This window comes from Passer domesticus, chromosome 6 (assembly GCF_036417665.1).
Source record: "Passer domesticus isolate bPasDom1 chromosome 6, bPasDom1.hap1, whole genome shotgun sequence".
Classification (NCBI taxonomy): Eukaryota; Metazoa; Chordata; class Aves; order Passeriformes; family Passeridae; genus Passer; species Passer domesticus.
Genome location: NC_087479.1, coordinates 27,128,229 through 27,147,407, shown reverse-complemented (window position 1 = coordinate 27,147,407; position 19,179 = coordinate 27,128,229). Strand labels below are relative to the sequence as shown.

Here is a 19,179-nt window from a genome sequence, read left to right as displayed (position 1 = left end):
CAAAAAAAAAATGCAAATCAAAATAAGCAAAAAACCGACCAAACAGGTGGCATCTGCCTCGGCTACAGGTCTCTGATCTTTTACATAATGATGCAAAGGAGGAAATGGGATATATTTATTATATTTGTAGAGGACACAAACCAAGACGGAACGGATCTCTTTCCGAACCATTTTGCGAGCAGAGATGAGAATTCAGAAGGCACCGACAAGCCGAAGGAGCACAGCAGAGAGAGCCAGAACGAGCCTCTGCGGGGACAATTGCGGCATAACGAGGAATTAGCCCGAGGCAGTTTGCAATGCGTGCGGTCACTCGGTGCTGATCGCTTGGCCCCGCTTTCCTTACAGACAGCGCCAGGGAACTGCTTCCCAGCGCCGCTGCCCGGCGCGCTGGGCGGGAGGACGCGGATCGCTTCATGCGGATCGCTTCCCTCAGCTCCGCGAGCCGCGCGCTGCCCCGGGGCTGCCGGGCCCACCCAGCGCCAGCCCCGCCGGCGCGCAGCGGGCGGGTGGGCGGGCGGAGAGCGGCGCGGGGGGCGGGCCAGGCGCGGCCGCACGGCGCCATCTCAGCGCGCCCGGGGCGGCCGCGGGTATGGGAGGCGCTGCCTGGCGCTGGGCGCTGCGCGCCGCCCGCCTCCTGCCCGGCGCCGGCGGCGGGAGAGCTCCGGCGGCGCGACGGGGCGGCCTGGGCTGTGTGCCCGCCGCTTGCGCCGCTCCGTCCGCCGGCTCCGCGGTGAGTGAGGCGGGAGCTGAGCCGTGCGCCGCGGCCGCCGGCGCGGGCGAGGGCCGGGCTGTGTTGGGCTGTCCCTGGTCCCTGTGTTTGCAGGGCTGCCGTGGGGGCGGCAGGCGGGCCGGTCTGTCCGTGCGCGGTGCCCTGACGGGCCGTGTCCTGCGGCAGCCGGTTCGGCAGCAGCGTCCCTGCGGGAGGGGATGCGGTCGCTGCAGGCGATGGCGGCGGGGGCCGGTCTGGGGCAGCGCCGGGCTGGGAGAGGTAGATGGACGGGCTCTGGCCCTTTTTACCCGGACTCGGGTGAACTCCGTGGGAGCAGTGCGCGGCGCTGAGCGCCCGTGGCGGTACCAGTGTGCCAGGGAGGAGCAGGTGGGACTCCGCCTGCGGGGATGCTCGGCTCGGCCGCTCCGTCCAGCCCCCCGTGTGGCTCTCCTGCGGCAGGAGCAGCGCCCGCCCGTGTGCGGTGCCCGTGGCACGGCTCAGGGCAGGGACAGCCCTCGGGCAGCCCTGTCCGGCACCGCCTGCCCTCAGCAGCTCGGGCTCCTGCTCCTCCGCTGTTGCTGTATTTGTTGTGCCTGAAACAGCTGTACCGAAGTCTAGTCTGTTTCATAAAGCTTCCGGCTTGTGAGCAGTGTTTTGGTTTATTTCAAGGCAGTTTTTTTATTTGACTGTTAAGATCGATAATATTTAAGTGTTTGTAAAAAAAAGTATGTGACTGGTGTTATTTCAAGTTGGCCCTGTCCTTGCCTGCCTGTGAAGTAGCCTCCCTTTGGGAGAGCCATGTGCAGAATGTTTTTAAACAAGTGGTGAAAATTTCTCAGTGTGCGTGTAGTTCCCCTCCTGTCAGCTTTCTCTGCGAGAACTGCGGGTTGGTGCACATACATTCACTTGCTTTTTGGTTTTGTTAGTCCTCAAGCTCTGGGGATGAGGCTCTGAGGGACAAACGTGCTCGGATCCTGTCACGAGGGCTGCCAAAGCAGAGGCCCATAGAAGGAGTTAAGCAGGTGGTGGTTGTGGCTTCTGGAAAAGGGGGAGTTGGAAAATCAACAACAGCAGGTAAGATTTCTTTATTTTTTTAATAATTTCCTTTGCACATTTTCTAGTATTTTGCAGGGAATATTTAGGTGCTTGTGTCATTACCATGTGGTTGGGTTCCATAACACTGCCCTTCACCTATGACAAGTCCTGTTGCAGCCATTGGGAATCTACTTGGATACAGAAATCTTGGCTTTAACTTAGGTGTGAGTTTAGTTTTGAATCATATTTTTGTAATAGTGCAGCACTGCCCTGAGACATCGGGGCATCTTAGCTGATGTAGGCTGAGGTGAAAGGGATCACATGCTAGTGCACAGTTCTTCCTTCCCACGCTTACATGTGCTTACAGTGCCTTTCTTTGTAGAGGATACTGATATTTAGAAAGTTTCCAGATCAGGACTCTGTTCAATTTTCTCAACTACTTATGTGGGTGTTTTTTAAAGAAAAAGTGAAACAGTACTTATAAACCATACAAATTGATCAGAGCTTTGTGAAGTACCTTGAACTCTTCTCTCAACTCTACTATTAGGTTTTGAATTAATTTTTCTCTCATTTTTTCTTTACCACGTGTTCCTAGATGGTAGAATGAGATAGTACATGGGTTAGTAGTACTGCAGAAATGGACTTGAACTTAAACAGATGACAGAATGGAAAAATATTTGTTGTGCCAACATATGCAAAAAAGCATTTATTGTGCCTTCTTACAGTGGTTGAGGGAAGAATATCTGGTATCATTGAGTTGGACTTCTGCAAAACATTTGGCACTGTCCTGCATGATGCCCTTGCCTCTGATCTGAAGAGACCAGGAGTTGATGGATGGACCACTTGGTGGATTAGGAATTGGCTGGATGGCTGCACTGTGTCCCAGTCTGTGTCCTCCAGCATAAAAAGGACCTGTGAGCGTGTGTCCTAGAAGTACCACAAAGATGATCAGAGGGCTGGGGCACCTGCTGTGGAGACAGGCTGAGAGAGTTGGGATTGTTTAGCCTGGAGAAGAGAAGGCTTTGGGGAGACTCTTGGCCTTCTAGGACTTAAACGAAAGGGAAAAAGTGTGACTTTTTTATGTGTGCAGAAAGGACAAGGGTGAATAGTTCTAAACCAGAAGTGGAGAGATGTAGATAAGCTGCTAGGATGAAATTCTATACCGTGGTGGTGGTGAGGCACTGGAACAGATTGCCCAGACAGGGAGTGGTTGTCCCATGCCTGGAAGTATTCAAGGCCAGGTTAGATGGGATTTCAGACAACCTTGTCTAGGGGAAGATGTCTCTGTCCATAGCAGGCTTTGGAGCTGGGTCATCCTTAGGGTCGCTTCCATCCCAAACCATCCTATGATGCTATGACACTGAAAGTAAGCTTCTTGGAAAAGATGTCTGTGAAGTGTTAAAAATGTGTTTAAAGATCTCTTTCTTAGCATCTAGACTGGAGAAGAGTCATCCTTTAGTTGAAGGATGTCTGCTGTTCATCTCCATGTGAATAACACATGGATGTAGCTCTTAATGTATAATTTTGGTGTTTGTATTTCACCCATGCTTGAAACAGACTAATTGTCTAATTATTTCAAGAACAGACTAATATGATATCTGTACTAAAAGTAACTGTTCTTAAAAAAAAGGGTTTTTTTCTATTTAGCTATTGTCTATCCTATACATAGGATACACCTACTTGTACAAAGACAAAGTTAAAACTTGTGTTTCTTAACCATCAAAAGGTATATCGTTATAACACATAGACTGGTTGTTGCAGGCTACTAAAAATACCAAATACCTGTTTATCAATTGGCAGTTTACAAAATGAACATAATTTGAAAAGCAAATTCAGATTATTGTCCTCATGTCTGCAAACAAATATCCGAATTTAAGTTCTTGTAACTGGTATCTGTGTGCAATTTCTACATAAAATTTAACACATGTATAAATAATACTTAGAGCTGTGAGTTCATTCCTGTGCATTTAAAAATAAAAATAATCAGGCATTAAGTAAGATAGTAGAAATGTAAATGAAGCATTTACATGTAACTCTAATGGACAGCCTTTTTAAATGAATGTTTTAATACGTAATATTGAGAAGGAAATATATATTCTTGTTGACCACAATGACGATAAATTTTGTCATTCAAATGAACAATTGAATGTCAGATAAGTTGTATAAACAAAAGGATTGCATGGCATCATTACTGAATTATGTACTTATAGTTATATTCTTACTTGAGGTTTGTGAGGGACATGTTTGGTGACGCATTTTGAGAGCAGGAATTGAAAAGGGAGACTAGTAAGCACCTCTAATTCCTAAAGCACCACAGGAAATATCATCAGTCTTGTGTGTATGTCAGGCCTGTGAGGGCTTTTTTTTGTTTGTTTTCTCCAGTATAGTTGCGTTTCAATTGCTCTGGATCTCCATTTCAGGAAGAGAGTGTCTGCATTCTGGTCAAGTTTGTCATGGTCATTCCCTAACCTGTTGTGTTACTCATTCTGTTTGTTGCATATGGCTTTCATGTTGTAGTCTCTGTTGCTTCCAGTGCATTTTCATCTTGTGGAATAATTGTAGTCAATGATTAGAAAAAATTGTATTACTGGAACAGTATTTGTCAATGCGTATTTAAATACTGTGATTGTTTTTTGTTGTTTCCATTTTCTATACCAAAACTTCTAGGAGGTCTCCCAAATAACTGACGCTGGTGAGCTATTAAAGATACCATTTGCACATGCTATTTAGTTATGAGAGTTAAGTACTGATGGAAATGTAAAAGCTTTAAACAAATGGTCTTTTTAGTTGCTTCATCTCTCTGGTGGTTTTTTTTTTTTTTTTTTTAGTTATGGACGTTTTCAGGTTGATGTGACTTTGTTTTCTGACATAAAAATCAAGTGAAAAGCATGCATCTCCCCTTCTTCCAGAAAACATTTCTATTCAATATATGACAAGAAATCAAAAAAAGGGATATGATCATCTTTTTGGTCACTTGTTTTAATAGTTTGTGTCAATGCTTACCTAATTTCTAGTGTTATGAAAGTTCACTAGAGAATGTGTTGACGGTTACTGATGCTAGTAATTTCATTTTATAGTATGGTGTCCCCTTTCAAAAGTGGCTACTTTGAAAAGTATTTTGTAATGTTATTATTTGGCAAAATAATGAGACTGTATTATTGTGCTATTCACATGCCCTCTGAACAGACAGAAGCTGTGAGAGAAGGGGAGAAAAGAATGATCAAAACAATTCTTATCTCATTTGGTGCTCCTGTATTTGTGAACATGTGGAATGTGTTGGAAGATTATGTACCTGAAGGAATTTGGTAATTGGATTCTCCTGAGGACTGTTTTGTTTCCTTGGCCAGTCACGCAAAGCTGTTGGGAGACAGTCACGAGTTTTTCTTTAGTATTTTTCAGTCGTTAGAAGTAAGTTTGTTATAGTATAATATAGGATAATAAAGTAATTAATTAGCCTTCTGATATCATAGAGTTCTGTGCATTATTCTTCCTGCCCATTGGGCATCATATTATTATGATGATATTATTATTATATATTATTATATATTATTATTTTGCAGTGTCCTCTAGAAACTGCAAATCTCCAAGTTTTTGCAGATTAGCTTGAGTTTGTTGGCTGGTTAACAAACATGGACTGAAATGTAGGTACTGCTGTCATTTAAACTGATCATGTTGTAGAGATGCAAGAAGCTGAGAACCAAGAGATATGTCATTATTAAATGTGTTGTATTTATATTTTCTCTTGTTAGCAGTGATAACATTCTCAATATTTAGCACTTAATTTTTTTGTTTTTCCTCCTCTTCTTTCTTGCAGTAAATATAGCCCTCGCCCTAGCAGCAAATGATTCGGTAGGTAAATGTTTAATTATCAGCCTTAATGTGAAATGTGTGTCAAAAATGAAATGGTTATTGCTGAGGGCAGTCACATACATTGCATGTCATTAATGTTTTTATTTAGTTAATTTCTTATTTGCTTTTGGTGGGCTTTTGAGTTTATGTCAGTTTGTTTATATTTTATCAGTACCGTGAATAACTTAGTAGATCTCATCCTGCTTCTGGGTTTGGCTTTGTCCTTTTCCTGGTGTATTGCAGGCTTGAACTGCAATTCTAGAAGGCTCTGTAGATGTTGTAGAGAATGCATCTGCAGGTTGGAGACAATAAATAATTCTATCACTTCAGAACACTGACTTCAAAAAAAAAAAAGGAGTTTGTGCTGAATGGTGTCCAAAACCTTTTTTTTTTCTTTTATAGCTCCACAGATTTACTGTTTCTGGAGAAATTATGTATAAAAATACTTCATAAACAGCTAAGGCAAAAGACCCCCAAAACTATGTATCTTCCATAAAGCTTAGAAATACAATTTTTGAGTGATTTCCCAGCTCAGTATTTCTAAACCCATTGCCTGGACTATAAATAGATGGTAGAAACCATTCAAGAGTAAAAGCCGCGGGTGTTCCTTATGTCCACCTGCTGCTGTAGACTGGGAGTAGTTCCACTGTGCACATTACTGCACACAGATAAACTCAGAAGCAAGCCTCCTTTGCAGTGGGAAGGTGTATAATGCAGGCTTGTACTCATAAAACATTAAATACGAAATATACTCAAGTACTTTAATCAGGCAAATGCAGCATCTTCTTCTTGTAAAGGACAAGTAAACCAAAAAACAATGGGTAGGAGTGAGGGCTACATGCAATCTGCAAGCTTCCTGGAGGAATTTTGTAAAAGATTTAAAAATATTTCCATAAAATCAGTCACATTTAATAAGAGTGTTTTAAGCTGTTGTATGAAATATGTACTTTTTGTGATGGCATCTGATCTTATTTCACAGTCTTTAATTCTGTGTTTTAAATAGGCTGTTGGAATAATTGGATCTCAGAGAAAAATCTGTCATCTTGAAAAGCAAAACTGCTTAAATGGTTCCTTCTAATCAACTTTAAAACATGGCATTTGCTCTAATACTTTTGCAAAAAAAAGCAGTCTGCAGTGTGATCTGTGTTGTGGAATGGTAGTTGCGTAGCTACATGGAAACCCTGTCAACCAATTGCACATAACTTTCTGTGCCAGCTTATGAGTTTTTAAGATGGGGTCTGATACTTCTCAAACATGCGGTTTTATGCATTTTAAAAATATATTTCAAGTATCTCTTAGTAATTCTGACATACACAAGTTTTGTGATTATGCCCTTTATTAGGAGTTTTTATGTTACAATTATGTGGTGGTGTGCGAAGTTGGAGGCCAGCATCTGGTGGGTGTTAATCAATGAAGAGGAGCTGAAATTGATGAAATAGCTGTGAATTGTGTGAACTGGTGGTCACAGGTTAGCAAGCTTTTACTGTGGTGAAATGGTGCATTGATGTAGTTACAAGTTAGAAAGCATGAGGTGGATTAAATAAACAACTGTTTGTTCATGCATTAATATGTTTTTTCTTCTGTGGTTTACTTTCCTTAAGATAATTATGGCATGCATCATGTTTATGTTTAACCTCTGGGCTTGAAGTTGCTGGTTTGTTCATTTGTGTACTCATATTGATTTCAGTTCATTAATTTTGTGAAATAAGGTTTTAAAATTAACATCTCTGTGACCTTGTTGCAGTCTGGAACTGTCCAGTGCTCTGAATTCTAGAAATCATTGCAATTTTCAGTTTTGTAATGGTGAATGAAGTAAATAAGGAGGTTGTTTTTCAGAGTCCATTGGTGCCTCCTGCTTTTTTTTATAGTGAATTTCTTTATTCTCAGGTGTGCAGCAATGGGTGCCTTTATTTTACATCTGGTGACTATGGATTGTGCCTCACTTTACCATGGTTTTGTTTCTTTGTTGCTATTGTAAGCTCATCTCTTTCAGAAGAAGCAGTAATGGTTCTTAGTAGATCAGAGCTTCAGGGGGCCCCTGCAACTTCATTATCTGTCCTTATGTCTCTTATAAACAAAACACAAATTGATAGAAACTGATCTTGAACTTGATGTACTGTTTAAAGGAGGAAAGAAAGGACTTGTAGAGGAAAACAGGTCATCATGACTGTAAAGGTCTGGGCTTCCTTCATTAGTCTGGGTTACAAATTCTATGCTTGTAACTTGTGTTCTTTTTCTAAAACAGGTTACAGACTATTGAAAACTGTTTTCTGGTGAGTGAGATCTGTGAAAGATGCTCTCCTCTAAGAGGAGATCGGATTAGAGTAGATTCTTGCTGCTTTCAGGAGCAGCTGTGCCATCTTATTGTTGTTTGGTGTTATCATAGCATAAAGAATTTGTTGTCCTCTTGATAAAAGAAAACATCCTTCCATCTTTTAAAAATTACTTTCTGTAGTTAAAAAACTAAACGAAACTCCCACTATTTCTACTGATACATGTATTTCAAATTTTTTTTTTAACATGGAAGCTTTTTCAGTTATTTTAGGGATGGCCTGAAATACTAAGGAATCAGCAGAGCCTTGGACATTGTCATGGTCTCACAGGGTTGTTGGCAGAGCTGGGATTAGAATTTGAGAGTTCAAAGTCTTGCATGCTGGTGCTCAGTCTGCTTTGCATATTTTTACCTCATGGTTACAGAGTAAATAATTGAAGACAGAAGTTCATTTAGATGCCTAGATACCATGTGCAAGACAGAGTTGTTTGATGTGGTTTTTTTTTGTTGTTTTGTTTTGGTTTTTTGTTGGTTGGTTTTGTTTTATGATTCTGAGCCAGGGAAGACAAGCAGGGCAGCCGGTTATGCGTACCTGGAAATATTAGTTTTTTTGGTAGCCTGGGTTACCTGTTATAGATGGATTAGTTAAGAAATATATAAGCTCTTGGGCCTGTAGCAAGGCTTACAAATCTATACAGTGTTATTTTTTGTGTTAAGAAATAACATAAAGTTTTACCCTTGTGTTCATTGTTAATTGCTTGCTTAGTTTGACAGCTGATTCTTTTCATTCTTTTGATGTACTAGCAGTCAGTTGTGCTCCCCTAGGAGCACTTGGGAAGAATTTTTGGGTTTTGTGCCAGGACAATTCATATTCAGACTAGAATGACTATTTATGAAAGCTGCCTGTCCAGAGACAATTTATTGTAGTAGAAACAAGTTGAATTAATAGATGGCAGCAATAATAGGGTAGGGATTGCTTGTTTATGAACAGAGTATTTTAGTGAGCAAACACCAGCTGTGCATGACTAAGGATGGCACAAATCCAGTTGGGAGGCTTCATGCTTGTGCTGTCACTGTGAGGCAAGCTCCCCAGTCAGATTTCCTTTGGCTCGCCTTTTCGTTCGGGAAGATTTACATTTTCGCTATAGAATGAAATGTTTTTTGTGTTGTGAAGGACAGAGGAGGAAGCAAAACCATATGGACCAAGTTAGCATGTACGCATAAGCAAGTGGCTTCTGCCTGCAGTACTGGGGGCACGTGGTGAAAGGCAGCAGTTTTCCGTCTTGTGGCGTAGCGCCAGGGCGTCACTGGCTGGTGGTGCAGACCAGCACCACAGAGTGAGATGCGCGGGGGGGATTTTGGTGCGGGGAGCGATTTCCCCGTTGTGCCCGGCAAGGCGCGGGATGGCGGGCGCGGGCCGGCAGGGGGCGCGCGGGCCGCGGGGCTGTGGGGCGGGCGGCGCCGCGCTGGGGCCGCGCCGCGTCCCCGAGGGCCGCCCGCTTGTCCCCGCGCCTCTGCTTCTCCTGGCACGCAAACCTCGCCTGGGTAGCTGACCGCTGTCAGCACGGGCGGGGGGGAGCGTTATTTCTCATGCCTAGATAGTAAGTTACGGCATGGTAATGGTGTAGATGGGAGCCGACTCTTCGTGTCAACTCACTACTGTGATAATAAAATTAATTTTAATTTCTTTAAACCGTGTATTCAGTCAAAACCCACACATTTTGAAACTACTCTAAAACCACCCAGGTTACTTTTTTACATTCTTTTTTTTTTTTTTTTAAATTTGTCTTGTGTAATTAAACCATTTCTCCCCAGGCTAATATCTGCCTGCTGCATTCGTAGATGACTTTACACATTTCTTGCTGGTGAGGAAGACGTTCCATGAGCGAAAACAAATCTAGAAGAATTTAGACAATAATGGGATCCTTCACTGAGTAATTGCAGCATGAAGACAAGTTCTGACCTGTTTTATCCTCTTCCTATGCAGCTTTTCTAATTGTTTGGGTTTGATTTCTAGGCATCTTTAACTCCGTTGCATAGAGAATCAGAAGAATTTAGTCACTGTAGCTAAGGTCTTCATGCTTGTTTCTTAATGTTGAAAAGTTTTAATAAAGCTGGAGATGCCAGTTAGAATTTATTTGCTTTACTTACAATGATAACTTAGCTTCTAGATTAATTGAAAAAAATGAAATAATAAAGCTTTAAAAATTTTGCTGTTTTTGAAATACAAATGGATAAAATTAAAAATATATTTTAAAACAGACCTTCTAAAATAAATTACTTAAATCAGATAGCTGTATGCTTAATTTGAAGAAATTTTTTTTGGGGTCTGTTTTGAAGTTAAATACCTGAAGTTAGATATCTTTAGTCTTCAAGTCAGTGAAAGAGAGACTGATGTGAAAGGGGGACTTTTTTTATAATAATTTGACATGCTGTGAAAGTGGAGAGGCATCTTGTAGAGATGTGGGAATGCTGGCGATTCTGTTTTGGTAATTTTATTTTCCAAATGATTCTGCATTGAGTTTTTCTTTCTTCAGCAAGATGGATAATGTGCAGAAAGGCCAAACAAGGTTGAATTATTGGCATGCAATTGTTAAGAACATTGAGTAGGAGCTAGTGCAGTCTGTTGTGGAAAAGAAGTGCTGGAGGAGTCCTGTGGCTGGCAGAAAATTCAAAACACTTCATATAAAGGCAAAGGGCTTTTAAATCGGTAGCAGACGGAGTTTTTAAAGCAAGTTTGCATTTCTAGGATAGAGTGAAGAAACTGCAGTGGTATGTTTTTGGCTTTAATCCAATTTACAGCTAGGCACTTAAATAGTGTGCAGCTGAAAGAGTTAGAGAATTAAGGATTAAAAGATGGCTATTCATTGTGTCAGTATGTCAAATGAGGAATCCATAGCCTATCCTGATTTTAAAGTTCCCTTTTGTCCTATGTGTTGCTGCTTGCACTTTGGGATTAGCTCTAAGTCTATAATGACATTAAAAGGGTAAATTGAGAGTCCTGGTGGTGGATTAAGAAACCAGCTTTAAAGTAACTGGCACCTTCACTTAGCAAAGCTGGAATTTCTGTCTGGAGTGGACTACAGCACTTCTAGTGTAGGAAATTCTTCACTGTATAGAACAATAACAGCTCATTAACCTGTGCCTTTCTCCCTCCCAGGCCAAACACCAGGGAACTCTGGTGGTTGGCAGAGTTGACTTCAAAGTAAAATGCTGTCTACTAGCATCCAGTGGGGAAACATATACCCTACTAAGTATGGGAAAAAGTCTCAGAAATTATGAGCAAAAATGATATTTATGCTGTCAGAGAGTCTTTGGATGTTTAGCAGTAACACAAGCTGTGTTGATTAACAGCTATTTACAGAAGCTTTTTGTGAACTGTTTTTTTTATTAATCTTTCATCAGGTCTGTTCCTCGATAACACATTTGGCATCTTGGAAAGAAGTGATATCACCAGATTCTCTGCTGTGCACAGAATTGTGTGGACAGGTCCTTTGTGATATGTGAATGAAACTGGTTGCGTTTGGATGAAAATTTGTTACTGGAAAATTTCATTGATTTCATAGTCAATATTCCCTGAAAAACAGAAAAGAGAACCTACGTAAAGAAAGTGTAGGGAGGGATGCAACAGTTCTTAAGGATCTGCTCAAGAGGAGGAAAGATATGGATCTTTTTGTCGTTAGCATTAATTTATGCCACTTGAACAAGGATTATGTACAGTTACATTTGCCTGCCTAGGAGAACAAACATGATAGCAATTGAATACTTTCTAATCTGCATAAGGAAAAGAAAGGGAGGCAAAATTTATTAGTTTTTTTTACATGACCTCTGTCAGCCAGGACTTTGGCCTTCAACAACTTCATTTTAGTTTTATCCCCCAAAAGAATTGCGACTAAGTTCAGAGCTTGAAAATCATTAATTTAGAATACTGCTGTCTTTGAAATCTCTGTTACTCACAAGTCAAGTGGCCAGGTTCAAGGAGTAAACTGAAATTTAATTATGTAGAGAATCTTGCCAGAGAAGGTAAAGGAAAGGATCTTTTTAGTGAGGTTATCTGTGCCTGTAGTTTGTACACTGCACCAAATGAAGCTCTAGAATTCTTATATCTCAGAGATATCTGCAAGAATATCTTCTTTGTCTATTGATGTAGCATTTGGTTTTCTTGTAAATATAGAATCTGTACCTGGTGACAGTGAAAACTAGTTTTTGATTCTTCATGTAGGTGAGAGAAGTTTCTAAATTAGAATGAAAACTTTACTGTATTTTTAATGGGTTAATAGCTGCAGTAATTATGAAACTTATAGTACCTCACAAAGAATGTTTGTCAGAAATCTTCAGAGAGGTCTAATGGGCAAATTAAAATTTTGCTGAGAAGATTAATGATAGTGAAGCAGAAAGAATTACTTAGTCAATGATTTAAAAGTAGAAGATGAAGAGGAGTTATAGTTCTTTATTCTGTAATTTTTTTAATGTTCTTGAGGTCACCAGTGATCAGATGAGACCATGACAGTACCAGTACTGCTGAAAGAGCAAATCCTAGCGGTAGTAAGCCTGTGCTGGAGACTCTATGGTGGGGGAGCCTTAGAAGTGTTGATAAGAAAGTAAATGTGAATGCTTTTGAGTTTTTAAGTAGAGCTTTTGCTGACATAGGAGTACTTTTGTGTTTTCATGTGCTGACAATATATTTATTTTTCATTTCATGGTCTCTGCCTGATGGAATTTTGATAAGGATCTAATGCTGCATGAAGAGGTCAATGATACTGCATGTGTTTGTGTATTTTTTCAAAGCAGTTTCCAGTGACCATGATTAAATCATACGGGAATGGTTACATTGTCAGTTGTATCTTCAGTGCTTAAGCTGCAGAATTTTCAGTAAGGCAACCAAAAATAAAGTTTCTAGAAAATATTTTCCAAGTGTAGTAAACTTGAAGATTGATTCAAACTTTCTTTCACAGCTGGGCAGGTGAAAGGAAAAGGACAAATGTTAACTTGAGAACAGCTGTTTTGAGCTTGGTTATTGCAATGCTATCTGGAGAGATGGAATGCTGTTTGTTTAATAGCACAGGAAAGCAAGATGTTTATAAGGAGAAAATGCAGCCATGAGGAGGTGGTGGACTTGTGTTTTCTGAGTCCTTTTCCTGCCAGAGTGCCAAAGGAGGCTGTAGCAGTGGTGTGTGCTGTGCTCTGAAAAACACTTAGTACCAGGGGGACTTCTACGTGCTTGGGGGTGCTTTAAGTGTTGCGTTTCTGTCTGTGTAATGAGTATTAGTAATAAAAAGATGCACCATTGGTATGAGACGTATACGTATATCAAAGTAATGTCAGAGGACATAAGGGGCATCTTAGAGCTTTTTTCCCTCCTCCTTTTTTCATAAGTTGCCTTTTTGGTTGTGCTTTTGATTCTCCATAGTCTATTTCTTGTGCCCAGATGGTTTTCTTTACCTTGTGTGATACTAAGTATGTTTTCTTAGGATTTGTTTTAATACAATGCTTCGAAAGATGTGTTGTTTTATATGAGGTTAGGTTGTATGGGGAGAAAAAACAATTTATTAAAACCTAATTTAATTTTTAAATTATTGTAACTCATGCACTGGATTATATTTCACTCAGCATGAGAAGTATCTGGTAATTCTGATTAGCAGTTTCATGTGGTAGCATCCAGGTGTGTGCATATTATTTCTTCTCTTGGGGATTTAAAACATTGTAAATGCTGGAAGACATTATCTGGACTGTACTGTGCATGTCTTAAAGAATCCCTTGGTAGCTGCCATAATAATTTTCTGAGATAATTAAATCTTGAGTAAAGGGTTATTGGCATTCTAGGGATGTTTACATACTGCAAAAGCAGGGATATTTAGGTGAAATAAAACCATAGCTTATTGGGCCACTGCTTTCTGTGTAAGCTGCTACTTCTAGGCAGTGTGAACTCTACTTACCTAACGTGTTGAATTGCTTGGTAAAGAAAAAAACCCTGCCTTAGGCTATCTTAAGTGAGATTTTATCAGTGATTTAAAGATTTCTGAAAGACCTTTTTCCTATAATCCTGTAAAAGCACCAGGCTTACAGGAACACTTGTGCTTTTAACATGAATCATAGAAGCTTGAGAATCTGTTAATTATTCTTCTGTTTGAAGTCAACAATTTTATTGAACCACGTCCATATCCATGAAAAGCAGCACATGTCAGAAACAGGCACTTCTCTTACTTTTGAAGAAGTGTGCAAGTTTTTTAGAGAAATTGTCAGGTTTATTCTATTAGCTTGGTAATTTAAAGTAGTAGCTGAATTTGTAAAGTCCTCTGGGATGTTCTTCTCCAGTGTGGATCTATTTATTCTTTAGTTGAGGAAGTTTTGTACACTTAGGTTGGATAATACAGATACAGTAGATGCAGTGCTGCTGACTCCTAGGAATGAGTGGCCTGTAGTGGTGAGTACCTGATTATGTGTCCAGGAGGTCGTAAAGTCATTCTCATTAATTTAGGTCATCTTAAATCTTTAGTCCCTTTGGTCTGAAAGTGAAACTCTGGTGAATTGTGAGATCATTGCAGTCAATCAATAGTCACAGTCCTTGTATGAGGGGGAAAATCCTCAAGAAATTCAGGGGAAGTATGCCATCAGGTTTAAAACATGATAAGGGTTTTTTAGTAATTACTTACTTTAATTTGGGATGGAATTAGGTGGAACAGCCTGTAGATGATGTTTTCATGGGTTTGATTAGCTGCAGACACAGATCAAGGGACTGAGTCATGAATCTTCCTAATCTGTTAAAATACGCATTTTGTACAATAACAAAGAAGTTTTAATAGTTTGTTTTCTGTGTCTTTAGAGTCTAACATAAATATGGGTCTTTTAAGTGTTTCTGAAATTGCAGCTTTCAACAAGGCAAGAAGAATTTGTTACAGTAACTTCTGAACTTTAGTGTAATAGTTTTCACAAGACATCATAAAGAAAAAGTGTTAAAAAATCTACATTACATAATCTGTATAATTATATATGCTGTGCTCTGTTTTGCTAATAAAAAGTATATTGAATGAAGGATTCCAAATTTGGTTGATTTTTTCAGTAAAAACTTATTTTTTAAAGTACTTAGTAGGTCAAATATGATTAAAAAATTAGGAAACCAAATTAGGAAAGCATCACCCAAAAAATGAAGTACACACTTTGAAACACTGACAGTGGAAGTCTGATTTGGCTTTGTTGGAAAAGCTCCTCTTGCTGCTTTAACCTTTCAAACAAGCTCTTAAGCTTATTTGCAATTTTGCAAAATGTGGAATACAGTTAGCTTTCTATATCAGAGAAACTTGACATTCAGCACTTTAAAGGGCGTGCTCCTTACCACTTAATTTGCAGAACTTAGTAATTGGTACTATGTCTTGCCATCTGTAGAAAAATGGTTTATTTTCCACAAAATATGTATGTGTATCTGTTAAAAAAAGAATATAGAAAGGAGTTTTGTAAGTCTAGACTACATAGCCGAAATAATTTTTATTTCAAGTTTATTGCCTAATGTACCATATGAGGTTGAGTAAGCCCATTTTTAGCATACTTTTGTGTAAATATATTTGATTAAAATGTTATGCCTGCTTAACTAGCTTCGGAGACTTGCATTTCAGTCACTTCAAGATGTCTCCAAAAGTACTCTAGCCACTTAAATGGATGATAAAAATATGTTTTTTATGTTTTTCACATTCTTTCTAATGACTAGTATGACTTAAATTGCATTCATTTGCATATACTTACAAACCTCAGGTTTTTTTTTTTTTTGGGGGGGGGGGGTTGGTGTTTTTTTTTTTTTTTTGTTTTTGGATTTTTTCTAACAATACAATTTGATACCTTGTTTAAAATGTTAAGGTGTTAGTTTTGTGTGAAAGTACATGGAATAGAGAGAATGTTGGTTATAATGCTTGTTAATATAAAGTCTGTGGTCTACAATTTAAGTAAGAAGCTGCATGGATTCTCTGTGTGGAGAGTAAGGATTCTCTGTGGGAGAATCTAGCTCTTGTCAAGGCAACTGACCCAACTTGCAGACATTGTTACATTTCATTTTTCAATTGCTATTTAGATAGAAAGGAAACAGTGATAACTGATGTCTCAAATCAAGGTCTTATTTTTATTTCTCTAAACAGTATTGTATTTTTTCAGCTAATTATACAGAAAGGAGGACATTTTGACAATGACCTCTTTTCTTTTTCACTTTTACTTTCATAGGCAAAAGAAGTTGGTTTGCTTGATGCAGACATATATGGACCTTCAATTCCAAAGATGATGAACTTAAAAGGAAACCCAGAATTAACACCAAGTAAGTGGAAGGGATTTTTCTTGCTATGTTTTCTGTACAGGGATGAGCAGGTCCACTCATGGGTGCCTCCTTGGTGTGGCACTGAAGGGATGCAAACAGAAGATAAAGACTGAGTGTGTGTATGTATGTATGTATTTATTTATTTATTTCTAATACTGAGGTTACTTTCAAAACTGCCTTGTACAACTAGGAGCTTATTCAGAGTCTTATTTTTTATTAAACTTGGTCCATGCAGTCTCATGGATTTTTGGTAGAGACTCTGGATGGCAAAGTTATTTATCTGTAGTATAAAATTGTTATATAGTATCCTACAATATATAACCTTCAGTTAAAAAACAAAACCCACTAATCTAGGGAAAGAGACACTAAAAAAAAAACAGTAAGAGAAGGATCATGACAGTAGCTTGTTTGAAATGTCATTAAAATGATTCTGTTTGATTTCTCTTATGCCAAATGTGCCATGCCGCTTCACTCATTTGTATTTGAAGTTGTGCATTTAGGAACACAGTCGTGGTCACTTCGCTACCAGAAGATGAAGACAGTAGATAAAACTCCTAATTTTCCTTCTGCTAGGAAAAATTCTGGAAAAACATAAATTCAGGTGGAGCAGTCTTCAGAAAAATAAGGTGACCCAAAGCAGAAAGATCCCATCAAGTGTCTTTACCTTTCAGAAGTTCAACTTTCATCCAGGCCAACCTAGGATGAAAGTGAAGCATGGCTTTATGTTGATATCCTGTTCATATCATGTTTGAGTGTAGGGCAGTGTGGTTTTTTAGGGTGGTAAGGACACTGGGGTGATACAGTTTTTGTAATAGCTTGTTTTGATTATCCTGTGAGAGACAGCTTGTAAATGTAAAAAAAAAAACCAAAAAACAAAAACCAAACATGTAGCCACATATGAAACTAATCACACACTGTAGCGGCTGGTTGATGCATTGAAACATACTTGGATCCTTCTGAAGAAAGTACACAGAAGGGCTTCAGTGAAGCAGTCAACTGCAATGTTTGTGGGCAGCAATTGCTAGGTAAAAGGAAAGTTAAATATTCCTTCTGCTTCTTTTCATGCCATGACCTCTCTTTTTTATCATAGGAAGGTTTGTGTTGTAAGGGGCCTTTGGAGGTCATCTAGTCTAACCCTCCTGCAATGAGCAGGGACATATTCAACTGGATCAGGTTGCTCAGATGTCCTGATCTGGAGTGTTTCATGTCTGCCACCATTCTTGGCAACCCGTTTCAGCATTTTGCTAGCTTCATTGTAAGAAATTTCTTCCTTGTATCTAGTCTGAACCTACCCTCTTCTAATTTGAAGTAATTACTTCTTTTCCTATTGCAATAGGTCCTGCTAAAATGTTTGTCCCCATCTTTCTTACAACTCCTCTGTAAGATCTAAAAGGCTTCACTGAGGTCTCCCTGGGGGCTTCCTTTGTCTAGGCTGAACAGCCATGATGCTCTCAGTGCTTCGTCACAGGAGATGTGTTCCATCCCTCTATATCTACTCTAGTGTTGTTGTAGAATGTTTGTTTGTAACTCATCTTAATTTGTGTGTGTATATGATTATCTGATCTATATGTTCTCACCTGGTATAAAGTGTGCAGAATGAAACTGTCAGTATCTTTACAGGTTTATTATTAAGCTTGCAGTATCAGCCTTTGAAAACTTAATGTGGCACACTTAGGATTTCTTATATAATTAAAATTCTGTCTCTTTATGGTTATGCCATGTACTCTGGATAAAGAAAAAGTAATGTATTTCCACGTACTGATGCACTGCATGTGCTTATGCAGACAGCTATCAAATTGAGTACTTCCTACATTTAAGAACCTAGCTTACAAATGCAGGTTTTATTTAGCTAAATTCCTAAGAGAGAAGGAGAGTACTTAGTTTTATTTGTTGAATTTTTGTTTCATCTTTTGAAGTCAAAAGGCTGCTGTGTGATAAATAAATAAATAACTGGGCCTTTTCATGTATCATCAGTAGGATTTGAATTCCTGATACAAATGAAAGTATTCTTGCCTTCATTGGTACTTTAAACTCCATTGAGGATGTATGTCATACAGGCTGTGTTTTCCTGTAACACATTTTTTTTGCTATGAATTTTGTATTTGAAGTGCATTGTGCAATATGAACACAAAAGGGACTATGTTGTGGTGTTCAAATCTCTCTTTTTGTTTTTATGTGATGTTGACTTTTGTCTCTCCAATTTTTCCTCACTGTCTGAAAAATGGATTAGATAATTTAGAATTCCTTGGTCATTTTGCTATGTATTTCATCAGTCCATACCTAATTTAAATCTGTGTCTTGGGCCACAAATTAAAAAGCAAATTGCCCAGTCTATTTCTTGTGGTTGTACAAATCAACTTGTTACAAATGCTGGAACTTAAGACTGTACTCACTCAGATATTGAGCAGCTCAGTTTTGTTTCACTGACTAGATATTTCTGTAAACAGCTGAATAGAATTCTCTGTAAGCTTTGTTTTAACATGCTTCAAGCATTGTTAGAAGTGTGGAATTCAATGTAATAGAAAAAAATTGGAAGATTTCCCTGAACTGAAACTTCTGCTGCTGTCTTGTAAGCACTAACATTTTGATCACTGAAATACATTTTTTCTAGTTCTGCGTGCAATGCACAAGTAAATATCAGGATTTAAAGAACATAACTTTTTTAACAGACAGTAAAATGAATTTGTATATTTCAAAAGCTTGACAGATGACACAAGTCTGCTGAGAAAGACAGTAATTTGGTATGAATAACAAGACAGAATTTGTATTTCAGGGATTCTGTTCACTACTCTGTGTATTTTTAACTATTGAGTTGATGAAACTGACGAGTAACAGCAAGAGAAGTACTGTCAAAGATGGTTTAATTGCAAAGTAGGAATGACATAGGAAACTTTAATTAAAATTTAATCAAGGATTCCTTTAATGAGTGACAGATGGGATAAGCTTGCAAAGAAGTGATCAATCATAGGTGTATGTATATATATATGGTACATATAGAGGTGGATATAAATATATTGA

The 19,179-nt window shown here is 39.0% G+C and overlaps 1 protein-coding gene and 1 long non-coding RNA gene across 14 annotated transcripts in view; one reads left to right on the top strand and one right to left on the bottom strand.

The window, feature by feature from the left end:
• Window positions 1-539: 539 nt before the first annotated feature.
• NUBPL (NUBP iron-sulfur cluster assembly factor, mitochondrial) overlaps window positions 540-19,179 on the top strand; it is a 121,583-nt gene continuing 102,943 nt past the window's right edge. For 4 of the 12 annotated variants that reach the window (XR_010364482.1, XM_064424008.1, XM_064424005.1 and 1 more), the window contains exons 1-4: window positions 540-730; window positions 1,636-1,783; window positions 5,559-5,593; window positions 16,071-16,161. Coding sequence is in view for 7 of the 12 variants with exons in the window: in XM_064424008.1 (XP_064280078.1) it covers window positions 590-730; window positions 1,636-1,783; window positions 5,559-5,593; window positions 16,071-16,161 (415 nt within the window). In the remaining 5 variants the exon portion in view is untranslated. Of the gene's footprint in view, window positions 731-1,635; window positions 1,784-5,062; window positions 5,153-5,552; window positions 5,594-11,678; window positions 12,467-16,070; window positions 16,162-19,179 lie in introns of those variants that run through there. The other 8 variants (XM_064424009.1, XM_064424010.1, XM_064424011.1 and 5 more) reach the window with 8 other exon arrangements.
• Window positions 11,252-17,608, bottom strand: LOC135302941 (uncharacterized). Of its 2 annotated transcripts, none has more exons than XR_010364484.1 (4): window positions 17,454-17,608; window positions 15,199-15,285; window positions 14,519-14,623; window positions 11,252-11,441 (listed from the first exon to the last, which is right to left on the bottom strand). It is a non-coding gene; the product is annotated as an uncharacterized LOC135302941 (long non-coding RNA). The 2 variants fall into 2 exon arrangements; XR_010364483.1 differs by lacking the exon at window positions 11,252-11,441 and adding an exon at window positions 14,086-14,371.